This window comes from Lipotes vexillifer, unplaced genomic scaffold, assembly GCF_000442215.2.
Source record: "Lipotes vexillifer unplaced genomic scaffold, Lipotes_vexillifer_v1.1 scaffold216, whole genome shotgun sequence".
In the NCBI taxonomy this organism is placed as follows: Eukaryota; Metazoa; Chordata; class Mammalia; order Artiodactyla; family Lipotidae; genus Lipotes; species Lipotes vexillifer.
Window position 1 is genome coordinate 2,980,960 of NW_006779100.1, and position 12,236 is coordinate 2,993,195.

Here is a 12,236-nt window from a genome sequence, read left to right on the forward strand (position 1 = left end):
TCCTCAAATTCCAAAATGTTCGGGGTGGGAGAAGGTTGTGTGTGTGTGGGGGGGGGGGGGGAAGGGTGGTTTAGTCTTAAGCTGGCTTATTAGCAAACCAGGTCCCCGTTTTTCAGTGACGGATAGTCCTTGGAGTGAAAGTGGCATTACATTGAACTGGACCTCCAGTGAGGGGCAGCGAACCATACTTAACCTTCAAATCCCACCAAGCCCCCTGCAGCCCTGCCTAGGGAGAGGGCCAGTCAGCCAGGTGCCCTCCAGGGGCTGACGGAACACACCTGGTCTGGGATAATGGAGTGGGAGGGCTTCTGACGGGGACAAATACTATAGGGGTGCCCTTAAAAATGAGAAATCCTCTTAAGACATTAAAAACCGTTAAGAAAGATCATCTCAAACACAGCATTAAACGAATAGGACAAGATCAAAGGTGAGTTTTTTTCTTTTTACTGGTTTATAATAATCTTAAAAAGCCCATCACACCCATAAACCACCACAGGTGAGAAGATGAAGGAGATGGGAGAATGAATGCTACAGTATGTGGGCGGCGTGAGGATCCAGGTATCTTCTAGGGGCAGTGTGGAATGGAGGCAGGGGGTGTGGATAGGAGGCCCTGGCTTGGACCCTTATTGCTGGTTGGGGGTTGGCTGGCAGAAGGGGAGAGGGGCTCAGGGTGAACTAGGAAACATCTCACAACAAAGGCGAGGGTAGATAGGGGGCAGCGGGGGGAGGGTCACAGTACATTTTCCATGCAGACTAGGGGTGGGAGTGAGAGCTTCAGAGGCTTGCACCCCTACACAGGAAGGGGTGGGTTTGAGGTTTGATTTTTAAGCCCCCAATTTGGTGTCTGGTCCAATTTCCTAAAATGGCAGCTCACCTTTTGGGGGGAGGCATTGGAACAAATTACAGCAAAAATATCTGGTTTGGAGATCAAGCAAGGGATGAAGGGAGACAATGGTGTTCATCCAGAGAATTTAACTCAGAGAAGCGAGAACTGGAAGGGGGCCCTGGGTGAGATGGTGGCCAACACAATGGGAGAAGGCATCGCACCAGAAGCTGCAGGTACTCCTGGGGGCTCAGGACAGGGAGGTGCCAGTGTTCACAGACGGCAGGAAAACCACTGGGAACAATGAGTTAGGACTTCACGTTGCTATCATTTGGCATAACACAATCAGGCATTTTTTTCTTCTTTTCTCTTTTTAAATATAAGGCAACTTGCCAACACATAATTTAAAAACTGGTCTTCAGTCACACTGCTTCAGATCACTAGAGAATTTCTGGCTAAAGAACAGTGGATAGTATAGTAAACAAAACCCCAAATCTTAAATAAGAAAATCAGCTCACATTCCCCAGAGACGAGAGGAAAGGGTAGGGCTTATTTGGTTTGAAAAAAAAAAAAAAAAAGAGCCCAACTATGCATCTTTAACAGAAGGGTGCAAAACATTACAACAAAACATAATCTAAAGTTACAGAAAAGTTTTAAATTTCTAGCCAACTAACTGTCACCTGGGAATGAGACTTGGAGCATGGAGTGGGTGAAGAAAGGGCGAGGGGCAGAAGGGACTGTTTCCAAGAGAGGCCCATCTCCAGCTGTTAGAACCATGCTCATTTGGTAAAGGAGAATTCAGAGCTTAAGGCTTTGTGTTTTCTTCTTCGTTAAACTGAGGGGCTGTGAAAGGTGACTAGACAGTGAATGCACCTGTGGGGCCGCTCACACACATTGCTACTCAAACCCACACTACATTCATACAGAAACAGGACGTTTAAAACTTAACAGCGTAGAGCAATATTCTTAGCCAGTGTAGAGAGAACCAAATGCACTTTTTTTTTTTCAGTGTTTTTAATTCCAAACTCCAATGTGATCATCCCATACCTACTACCTAATCCCTCAAGAAAGACTTTTTTGTTTTGCGTTTTTTTTTTGAGGGGGGAGTGGGGGATGAGGGCAGCAGATGACTTAGGAGAGAGACAGCAGCGAGAAAGATCTTGGGTATGCTGGATGGTCTCGGCATTTCTCTAGGCAGGGAAAAGGAGTCAGGAACCAAGGTATCAATCCAAACACAGGTGTTTTTCCCCTCGGTCTCAAGGCTATGGCCACGTGCATGCAGGATGCCCTTAAGGAGTGTGGCAAGGACAAGTGCAGTGGCTCTGGGATCAATGCAGATGTAAAAGCCTTGAGGAAAGGAGAAGGGCTGGGAGGAGATGCAGACTGGGTCAGTTTTGATTTGAGGTCTTTGGGTAAACAAGGAATTGGCTTTCAGAGCACTTGGGAGGTCTGGCTTCTTAGTCCCAGAGAGACAGACAGGGAGAGACCTAGCTTAGGTGGCTGGGCACCGACAGCTACCTGACCTAGGGGGCCCTTCCCTTAGCCCACACCTCAGTCCAAAGAGAAACAGTGAGAGGTGCAGGAACAGACAAAAGGGGGCTGGTGGGAAATGGCCGAGGCGGGGGGTGGGGGGGTAAGAACTGCACTGATAGGCAGGCATTGGAGAGAGAAGCCTGAAGTTGGGATGAGGTCCCAACATAAACCCAAAAGTTGCTGGGGCTGGTAGAGGGGAAGATGAGAGCAAAGAGGACCCCCCTCTGTCCTCAACTAGATCCCACTAAACTCCCTTTCTTAGACATCTAAGAATGATCACGTTGGAGCAGTGAAACTTTGAAACTATCCAATCACTCAAAAGTAAGACTAAACCTAGGAGGGTGACGTATGATGTGTAGCTTGTGGAGGGCACCAGGGCTACCTATCTATACCCAGGGTGCTGAATATGAAGATTTCGACTATCTGTGGGATCAGGGGCTCGGCTGCCAGGGGCTCGGTGGGCCTTGCTCAGCATGGCCAGGCTCTGGTCTCGGAAGCAGGCCTGCGGGAAATCCCCGCTTAGGTAATCCACTGTCTGCACCAGGCTGTTCTGGCTTGCCACCGGACCGCCCCCGGTCCCTGCCCGGTAGTGGGCCCCAGCCGCCGCTGCTGCGCAGTCGAGGGGTGCGCCCGCAGGCTGCCCACTGTGGAACGGCATGGCGAGGTCCTGAGACCCCGAGCTGTCGCTATTGGGAGTGGGCAGAATGTTGTTCCACAGGGGCTGGAAGTAGTGACCATTAGGGTAGGCCAGTGGGGCTGCCAGGCCGTTGACTGGTGGGGACGGGGTTGGCTTCTCCAGGGGTGGCTTCAGATGGAAAGCCTGCGCCATGCAGAGTTCCTGCGGGTAGGCAGGGGCCTTGCCCACAAAGCCAGGCCCCGCCAACTCGCGTCCTGCCGCATGCTTGCCTGTCAGGCCAGGGGCTGGCGTCCCGCCGGCCTCACTGCACATCTGCTGTAGGTGGGCCAGCTGGTGCTGGTTCCAGGCGACTGGCTTGAGGTCGCTAGGGTAGCCAGTGGGGGCTCGAGAGATGCCCGTGGGCAGGTTGACAGGGCCTGCAGCGGGCAATGCGGCTGCGGCCGCGTGGGTGTGCTCCATGGGATTGACCACACATGAAGGCATTGGTGTGGGGACGCCGTGGGTCGACACCCGAGTGCTTGCATTGATGAGCAGACTGCGGCTAATGGGGCTGGGGTTGGCGATCTGGCCCTCACACACTGAGGTAGTGCTGATGCCTGCCCTCGTCTGGCAAAACTGGCTGATCTGGTGCACGATGCTGCTCAGGTCCGGGGGCTGGCTGTGCTGCAGGGTGGCCGCCATGGAAAGGGGGATAGTTGAGGTAGACACGGTCACATTCGGGGGGGCGTCTGAGTCTGGCATCTTCCGGCCTCCGTGCAGCAAGGGAGTGGGGAGGTGCTGGAGACCCTGGTGAGACAGGGCCTGAGGGTGGACCAAGCCCTGGGTTGGGGCCATGGGCTGAGGGTGGCCCAGGCCCTGAGGCTGCTGGAGGCTCTGAGGGTGGGCCAGCGCAGGGGGTGGCGGGATACCCTGAGGGTGCTGCAGCGTCTGGGGAGGGGCATGGGCCAGGGTCTGTGCGTGCTGCAAGGCCTGCTGGCGGGCCAGAGCCTGGGCCTGGGGGTGGGCTAAAGTGCTGGGTGCCACAGTAGCATAGGGCGCCACTGGGGGGTTCATGATGGCCTCAGGGAGCAACCGGGCTCGGGTGCCGTCAAAGTCCTTGAGTATGCTTTTGGCTGGCACTTTGACAATGGCAAGCAGGCCTGCCTTGGTGGCAGCCTGAGTCGGGTAGGGGCTGTAGCGCTGGGCTGATGTGTCGAGGCCGTTCACAGTACGACGAACGTGTTTCCGCTGGGGAACCTTCACACTGTTGGGGAAGATTTTTATAGTCAGTGGGTTGTTTGCGACCTTCTTAGCATACGCGTCCAATTCGGCTGGGGTAGGATAGTGAGCAGTTCTCATTTTCTGTGTAGTGTCCCCTAGAGAGAGAAGGGGAAGGAGAGCAAAGAAGGAGACGGAGCTCATCAGTGCCAAGCCAACCAGCCCTTCTAGATTTCCCATTTGAGGGCCTGAGGGGCAGGGCGAACTAAGCTGTCATCTCTAGTCTTCCACTGAGACCCAGCCTCAGCCCCCACAAAAACAAGCACTGCTCACATTTAGTGAGTACTTCTAATGGACCAGGTCCTGTGCTGAGTGACAGGCTATCTCAACGAATCCTTGCTACTGCTTTAGGAGGCAGGTACTATCATGGTATTCCCACTTTACAAATGAGGTCACTAAAGATCAGAAGAGCAGAGCAACTTGCAAAAGTCTCGTATCTTAGAGAGCCAGAACTTGGCCAATTCTCACATGGAATTCTCTGGCCTCTGGGCTGAAGGTTGTCAGCAGAGCTGTTTGTCAGGGCCACTCAGCCCTGCCCCGTGACACCCCGAGGAAGAGGGCACCCAGAACGACTCCTCTACAGTCTGCAGCTGCCAGTGAGGCATCAACTTTCCCTCTGCCTGGGCAGCTGGGGCACCGTGCCGACTGGGTGGGCATCCTGGCGCAGCAGACAGGATGCTGCTTTTCCAGGGGCAGAGGAGTAAGCTGCCAACATCCCTTCCCCATCCCCAAGTCACAAGTTCACTTTTGTTTACAGCTTACTCTAAGCCTGACTGGGTGAAGATCAAAAGGCTTTATTTATTTGCTTGTGGGGGTGACAATAATGACAGGGCAGCAGGGAGGGAACTGAGGAGAAAGGATTCAGAGAATCTTTAAGTCCTGAGAGCCAGAAATAGTCTGTATTCGGCCCTTGTGAGCTGTCACTTTCCAAAATGAAAGAGGAAAAACCTGCCTTCTTTGGAGACTGCGGAAACACCGCTCAATGGGCCTCATTAATGCTAACAGTCTCTTTGTTCCCATCTCCAGTTGCCTCCCATCAGGGGGCTCCAGCGGATGTCGTGCTTCCATCAAAAAGGAAAAGGTTCTGAGAACAAGTGCTCTTTAAGGATGCCAGGCTCCTGGCAAGGGGTCTCTGCTCCCTTCTCCCTCTCTCTGGGGAGGGTGTCCCCTGAGTATACACAGAAGGTGCTTAATAAAGGCTTGCTGAGTAAGTACACAGACTGCCCAGAGCAGAAAAAAAAAGGGGACTGGCTGGGAGCCTTGGCTCAGCTAGCTGATTCCCTCCCTACTTCCTCCCCTTCTAGGGGGCAGCCAGGGCAGACCAAGGACTGAGCTGGCCAAATGCCTGGCTTGTGGCCTCAGCTGGCTTGGCCCAGAGGAGACCCCATTCAAAGTCATGTCGCTGGGCATCAACTGGAACAGAAGTAGTCTAGTGAGTGTGCTAGCAGGAAAAGGGCACAGCTGCCTGCGTTAGGTGACATTGCTGGTTGGCTGGCAGCAACTGCTTAGAAACTGCTGCTCTTGGAAGCAAGAAAAGAAAGCTCAAGTCCAGAAGGGGCAGAGAGATCCGGACCCAGGCTCAGCGAGGTAGAACTTAGCAAAAAGTGTACAGAAAGGAAAAGGTTTGCTTTCAAACACGGGCACAGTGCCTTGAACGTAGTAGGCACTCCCACATATTTAAGGCTCTGCTTTATTTACTGAGTACAGAATAGTTGCTCCATTCGTAAACGAATGTTTGTAAGATGACTGACTTGAAGAAGGACTGATTTAGAAGGATGAATGTGACAGTGACGACTGAAGGCAGGAAGCAGAGGGAGGCAGAGAGGCCTGGAAGTCTCCCACCTACTAGGTAGCACTAGCTGGCAAGGAGGCCAAAGCCTGGAGAACAGAGTTCTGCGGCTTCTTATAAGCCACTGACCCTTAATAGGCTTCAGTCTCGACAAAGTGGGGCCATTTTCTGACCGGTTTTACATTCTCCTGGACAAGAAGACACCAAAAAAGTCTGAGATCACTGAAAGATCTTCCCTAAACTCAAGGCGCCAGAATTCCATTAGAAGCTGCCCTGGTCAGCCACTGTACTCTTGTGTGACTGATCAAAAACATGTGACATTCCTAGCTCAGTGTCTTCCTTACCCAGAGCAAACGTGTAGTAAGTGCTTGGTAAGTGTACTGTCTGACTGAACAACTGGGACTCGGCTGAATAATGGGAGTCTGAAGCTGCTGGGTTTCAGTTCAGACAGGAAAAGAAGGTCCACCCCTCCATGTTGGAAGAGCTTTCCTCCATGTTGATGGGCTTCTCTCTCTGAAGGTCAGGGAAGAGAGACTGGTACAGCGGCTTGCTGAATAATAGAGCTCCTTTGTTCCAAGTCAATATCAACTCTAAGGCTGGTTTTTTCTAGCAGAGGCAGAGGTATTGATGGCTTGGCCTCAGAAGTATGGAGTGGGACACTACACCGATTAGTTCTCTCTGTCCTGCCTCCACTGATGTTGACAGTCGTGATGAGGTGAGGTGAGGGGTGGGAAGGGTGGACACAGGCTACAGTATGTTAAGGAAGAATCTCAAGGATGAGATGAGCATATTGGACAAGAAAGAGGCCACATTCTGGGAATCCAACACCACCCACGTCATGTACCAGATTTCAGCCCAACCCTTAATAAATAGCCAAGTTTTCCTCAGTACTTCATCTCAGTCCCCACAGAGGCACCCTGAAGCCTTTCTTTCTTCTGCATCATCTTCCTCTAAATGCACAGCTAACACAGATACTACAGCTTTGTAAACAACTTATTTAAATATCTGGTACCAGTGGTGTCATTAATCGAGACATAAGGCAGTGTAGAGAACAGAGACTCTGTGGTTAGAAAAGAAGAGATCCAGATTCAAGCACTGGCTTTATTATCTGACTACTCAGTCTCTCTCTGTCATTCCTCATTTATAAACAGGGATGATACATGCTGTCCTACCTCACAGAATTACTAAGATCAAGAGATCCAATGAATGGGAAATGCTCTGTGAACAGGAACTATGACTGTCAATAGTTATTATTCAAGGATAGCAGGTTTGGCTGAGTCTGCCCACAGACGGGACAAAGTAACCTGACCATGGAAGCCCTAACTGCAGTACCTCCTGGGCTTGAGTCTGAGCATTACATGTAGTAGAGAAAGCGCTATTGTCTATTCTAGGAACTGGGGGGATCTCCCTGAATCCAGGCTTCCCTGCAAGGACCTCCGTGTTTATCCTTCTGTTCTGAAGATCAAAAGACATGGGTGGCTTATGCAGCAGGAACGTCTAACCTGTGGAGAGACACAGGCAAGTGTGTGTCAAATATAGGCTTTGGAGTCTGACCCAAGTGTGAGTTCTAGCCCAGTCACTGAATAGTAACGTGACATTGACAAACACTCTCATCCTGAAAAGAAAGATAAGAGAGTCTCCCATATGGAATTATTGAGGAATGAGTGAGAACATACATACAAATATTCAAGACTGTGCCTGGCATGTGGCAAGCACTCAACAAATGTGAGCTCACGTTTCTGGTATTTCTCTGTAGTTTATCCAGTCACTGGGCCAATTCACCATTTCCAGGTCTTTCCACTAGGGGGCAGATAAGCATACAGAGAAGTAGTAAAAAATTAATTTTGATACTTGCCTTAGGCCCCGAAACTACAATGAAAGAGGTCACAGTACCGGTCTAAAGATGATTTGACGACCAGGGGTCTTTGGTCATTTCAACCACTCTACCCAGAAGTATTATTTACCAGGCCACCCTATCTATATACCTGACTGTCAGCTGGAAAAACAGGAGCAGAGGCTTGGGGTTAATGAAGAAAAAAATCTTCAAATACACATTTTCTGGGGAATTGGGAGATGGGTCAGAGGAAAATAGACTTTGCAAGTACAAAGTTCCAAAATGGCTGAGGGCTCTCAAAGCAAGTGACATTATGGAATAACAATCGAGAAAAGTTCTAGGAGGGCATCCACCTAACCACAACTGTGGTCTTCTACCAAGTGCAGGACCCACCCAGAGGCAAGATGTCCTTTAATCCAGCCTGAACTATGGCAAATTATACTTCTAGGTTGGAAAATGCATCACTCCTCCTATACATGTAGAAGAGGAAGGGGAGAAGAGAAAATGTTGGCGTTTGAAGGGAACAATCTTGTGATTCTGTACATAAGGCAGCTCAAGCCTGGGGAAAAGTGATCAGCCAGGTGACTGACAGTGCTGGGCCAAGAAGCCACATATGCCCTCTCCTGACCCCAGACCCATCTCCCCTGCCTTGAGCTGACTCTTACAATATAAAGTATTTTAAGCTACACACTCTTGCACTGTTGGTGGGAATGTAAATTGATACAGCCACTATACAGAACAGTATGGAGGTTCCTTAAAAAACTAAGAATAGAACTACCATAGGACCCAGCAACACCACTACTGGGCATATACCCTGAGAAAACCATAATTCAAAAAGAGTCATGTACCACAATGTTCACTGCAGCACTATTTACAACAGCCAGGACACAGAAGCAACCTAAATGTCCATCAACAGGTGAATGGATAAAGAAGATGTGGCACATATATACAATGGAATATTACTCAGCCATAAAAAGAAATGAAACTGAGTTACTTGTAGTGAGGTGGATGGACCTAGAGTCTGTCATACAGAGTGAAGTAAGTCAGAAAGAGAAAAACAAGTACTGTATGCTAACACATATACGTGGAATCTTAAAAAAAAATGGTTCTGATGAACCTAGGGGCAGGACAGGAATAAAGATGCAGACATAGAGAATGAACTTGAGGACATGGGGAGAGGGAAGTGTAAGCTGAGACAAAGTGAGAGAGTGGCATGGACATATATATACTACCAAACGTAAAATAGACAGCTAGTGGGAAGCAGCTGCATAGCACAGGGAGATCAGCTCGGTGCTCTGTGACCACCTAGAGGGGTGGGATAGGGAGGGTGGGAGACACAAGAGGGAGGGGATATGGGGATATATGTATACATATAGCTGATTCACTTTGTTATAAAGCAGAAACTAACACACCACTGTAAAGCAATTATACCCCAGTAAAGATGTTAACAATAAAAAAAAAAAAACATATATTAAGCTATAAATATCAGTACCCCATCCCCTCACCAGATACAGAGTTCTGTGTTTTGAGCAACTTTTAAGACCCTCCCTAGGATGGGGGCAGGGAAAGGCTGAATAGCAGTTACAAAACTGGTTTTAAGGTCTCTACAGCTGATAGGCCTGGGCTCTGAGCAGCTCCTTGCCTGCTGGTTTCCAAAGGAGACAGCTTATACTCCATCTCACCTTAATGGTAAATGCTTAATGTGAAGAGCTAAGTCACAAGACAGGATTTTCTTCTTTTTTAAATTTTTGGCTGTACTGTGTGGCCTGCAGGATCTTAGTCCCAACCAGGGATTGAACCCACGCCCCCTGCAGTTGGAAGCACAGACGGCCAGGAAAGTCCCAGGATTTTTTTTTTTCTTACACATTTTGGGAGAGGATAGAAGAAAGTAAGTGAGCTTAAAAACACCACTGGGGGCTTCCCTGGTGGCGCGGTGGTTGGGAGTCCGCCTGCCGATGCAGGGGACACGGGTTCGTGCCCCGGTCTGGGAAGATCCCACATGCCGCGGAGCCGCTGCGCCCGTGAGCCATGGCCGCTGAGCCTGCGCGTCCGGAGCCTGTGCTCCGCGATGGGAGAGGCCACAGGAGTGAGAGGCCCGCGTACTGCAAAAAAAAAAAAATGGAAAAACACCACTGGGTTTTCTCCTCTGCAAAAGTTTAGGTGTAGTTAAGGAGAGCAACAAGAGAGTCAAAGGGATTCAAATACACTGTCCCCTAAACGGACAGGTAAGCCTGAAACCAGGGAAAAAGAATACCTCATTGTTTTTTTTTTTTTTTTTTTTGGCAGTACGCGGGCCTCTCACTGTTGCGGCCTCTCCCGTTGCGGAGCACAGGCTCCGGACGCGCAGGCTCAGCGGCCATGGCTCACGGGCGCAGCGGCTCCGCGGCATGTGGGATCTTCCCGGACTGGGGCACGAACCCGTGTCCCCTGCATCGGCAGGCGGACTCTCAACCAGTGCGCCACCAGGGAAGCCCCATACCTCAATTCTCGAATAGAGATTAGGGACAGTGGTTGGCAGAGGCTACTTGGGGACTGCTTTGGGGAGTGAAGGTTCAAAGTCAGCAACTAAGATAAAGCTGCCAATTTGCCTTTCTTCCCAAATAGTTCAGCCCTTAATAGGACATCTCTGGGTGAAGCTGTCAGAGTGTGCTAAGGAACCTAGAAGAAAGTCAGTGAGCTGCTCTTTGTTATCTTATTGCATGCTTCCGAGCACACTCTCTCCCCAGTTGTGTGCCTGGAAGTCTGGAACCAGTCACAATGCAGTGAGCATGCAGACTTGGGTGGCCAAGGAGCCCAGACAACTTTCTCACCCAATTATCATTTAGTAAGGGAAAAGCTGGGGAAGAGCTGGGACAGCAGAGCTGGCCTATTGTGTCAAGCAGCTGCAGAAGGAAGACTGTCACCTTCAGCTCTGTCATGATGCAAGCTGGATTCACTGGCCAAATTCCAGAACTAGCCAGGCTCTGAGTCTTACTCTCCCTCAAAGAAAGGAAGTCAAGAGGCCAGACCATTTTTAACTTCTGAAGATGATCTCACAGAGCAGGGGGCGGCAAACTACAGCCTGCAAGCCAAAACCCAGCTGCTGTGCTTTTGTAGAAAGTTTAACTGGAGCATAGCCACACTCATTTGTTTACATACTGTCTACGGTTGCCTGTGCCCTACGACAGCAGAGGTGAGTACGTGTAACAGAGACCATATGGGATGATCCACAAAGCCTAAAATATCTGCTATTTGACTCTTTACAGAAAAAGTTTGCCAACCTCTGTCATAAAGGATTCAAATAAGGTGCTGAAGCTCCTTTTCTATTAAAGGGTAAGCCTAGATGCCTCATTGATTTTCCCTTTTTGCTCTGAAAGGAAAGTCTATTCCAAATTTAGGGCCATTTTCACACTTGAAGATGCCGTACATGGTAATAAGCCAGGAATAGACTCTCTTCCTTGCACATGATGTAGTACAGGGATAGAAGGTAGGAATCTGGGAAAATACAAAGTATAAAGCCCCAATTCCAGCCAGTGTAAGACAGGAATCTAACAGTTCTCAAAAACTCCGTCTTATAGCAAGTATATTAACAGGAACACGCCCAGAGAGACTGAGCAAGCTACCTTCCTATCCGTTCTGGAGGCGAAAGCTTCTTTACTTGCTGTGAACTGAGGGCCACAGCTCAGAAGACAGACAGCAAAGCCAAAGGGAACTGTCTATTTCCATGGCAGAGAGTGCTCAGAGAGCTCAAAATAACAGAACAGTGGATACAGTTTGTCTCAGAGATACGGTAAGTAATCTGGACTGGAGTTTTCATTCAATTCCTCATGGGGGTTCAAATTGAAACACTTCTTTGATATATATATCCTATAAAACTCCTTATAGCCTTATTGCTTAACAGATAGCTATCAGCAACAATTAAAATTAAGATGATGCACACTGGGGAATTCTAGTATTTAAGAGGATTTCTCAGGACTTCCCTGGTGGTCCAGTGGTTAAGAATCCGCCTTCCAATGCAGGGGACACAGATCTGATCCCTGGTTGGGGGAATTAAGATTCCACATGCCACGAGACAACTAAGCCTGCATACTCGAGCCCGCGCACTGCAACTACTGAGCCCGCGCGTCACAACAAAGATCCTGTGTGCCGCAACAAAGATCCTGTGTGCTGCAGTGAAGACCCGACCCAGCCAAATAAACAGAATATCTAACTAAATTAATTAATTAAAAAAAAAGAGGATCTCTCTGATCAGAGAAGTGTCTCACAATGTTGACAAGTTTGGCAGCTGCTTTCTTGATGTCTGTGCTGAAGAGTATCTTTGAGGGACCAAAATTCATGGTCAGTGTACCCCAAATGTGCCTCTGGTATAGCTCAAATGTAGGGA

The 12,236-nt window shown here is 49.4% G+C and overlaps 1 protein-coding gene across 1 annotated transcript in view; it reads right to left on the reverse strand.

Annotated features, from left to right (window-relative positions):
- Positions 1 to 1,831: 1,831 nt before the first annotated feature.
- Positions 1,832 to 12,236, reverse strand: part of FAM222B (family with sequence similarity 222 member B) — a 37,202-nt gene continuing 26,797 nt past the window's right edge. Inside the window, exon 3 of the mRNA XM_007452428.1 lies at positions 1,832 to 4,348. Coding sequence (XP_007452490.1) covers positions 2,739 to 4,348 — 1,610 coding nt within the window. The 3' untranslated portion in view covers positions 1,832 to 2,738. The remainder of the gene's footprint in view (positions 4,349 to 12,236) is intronic.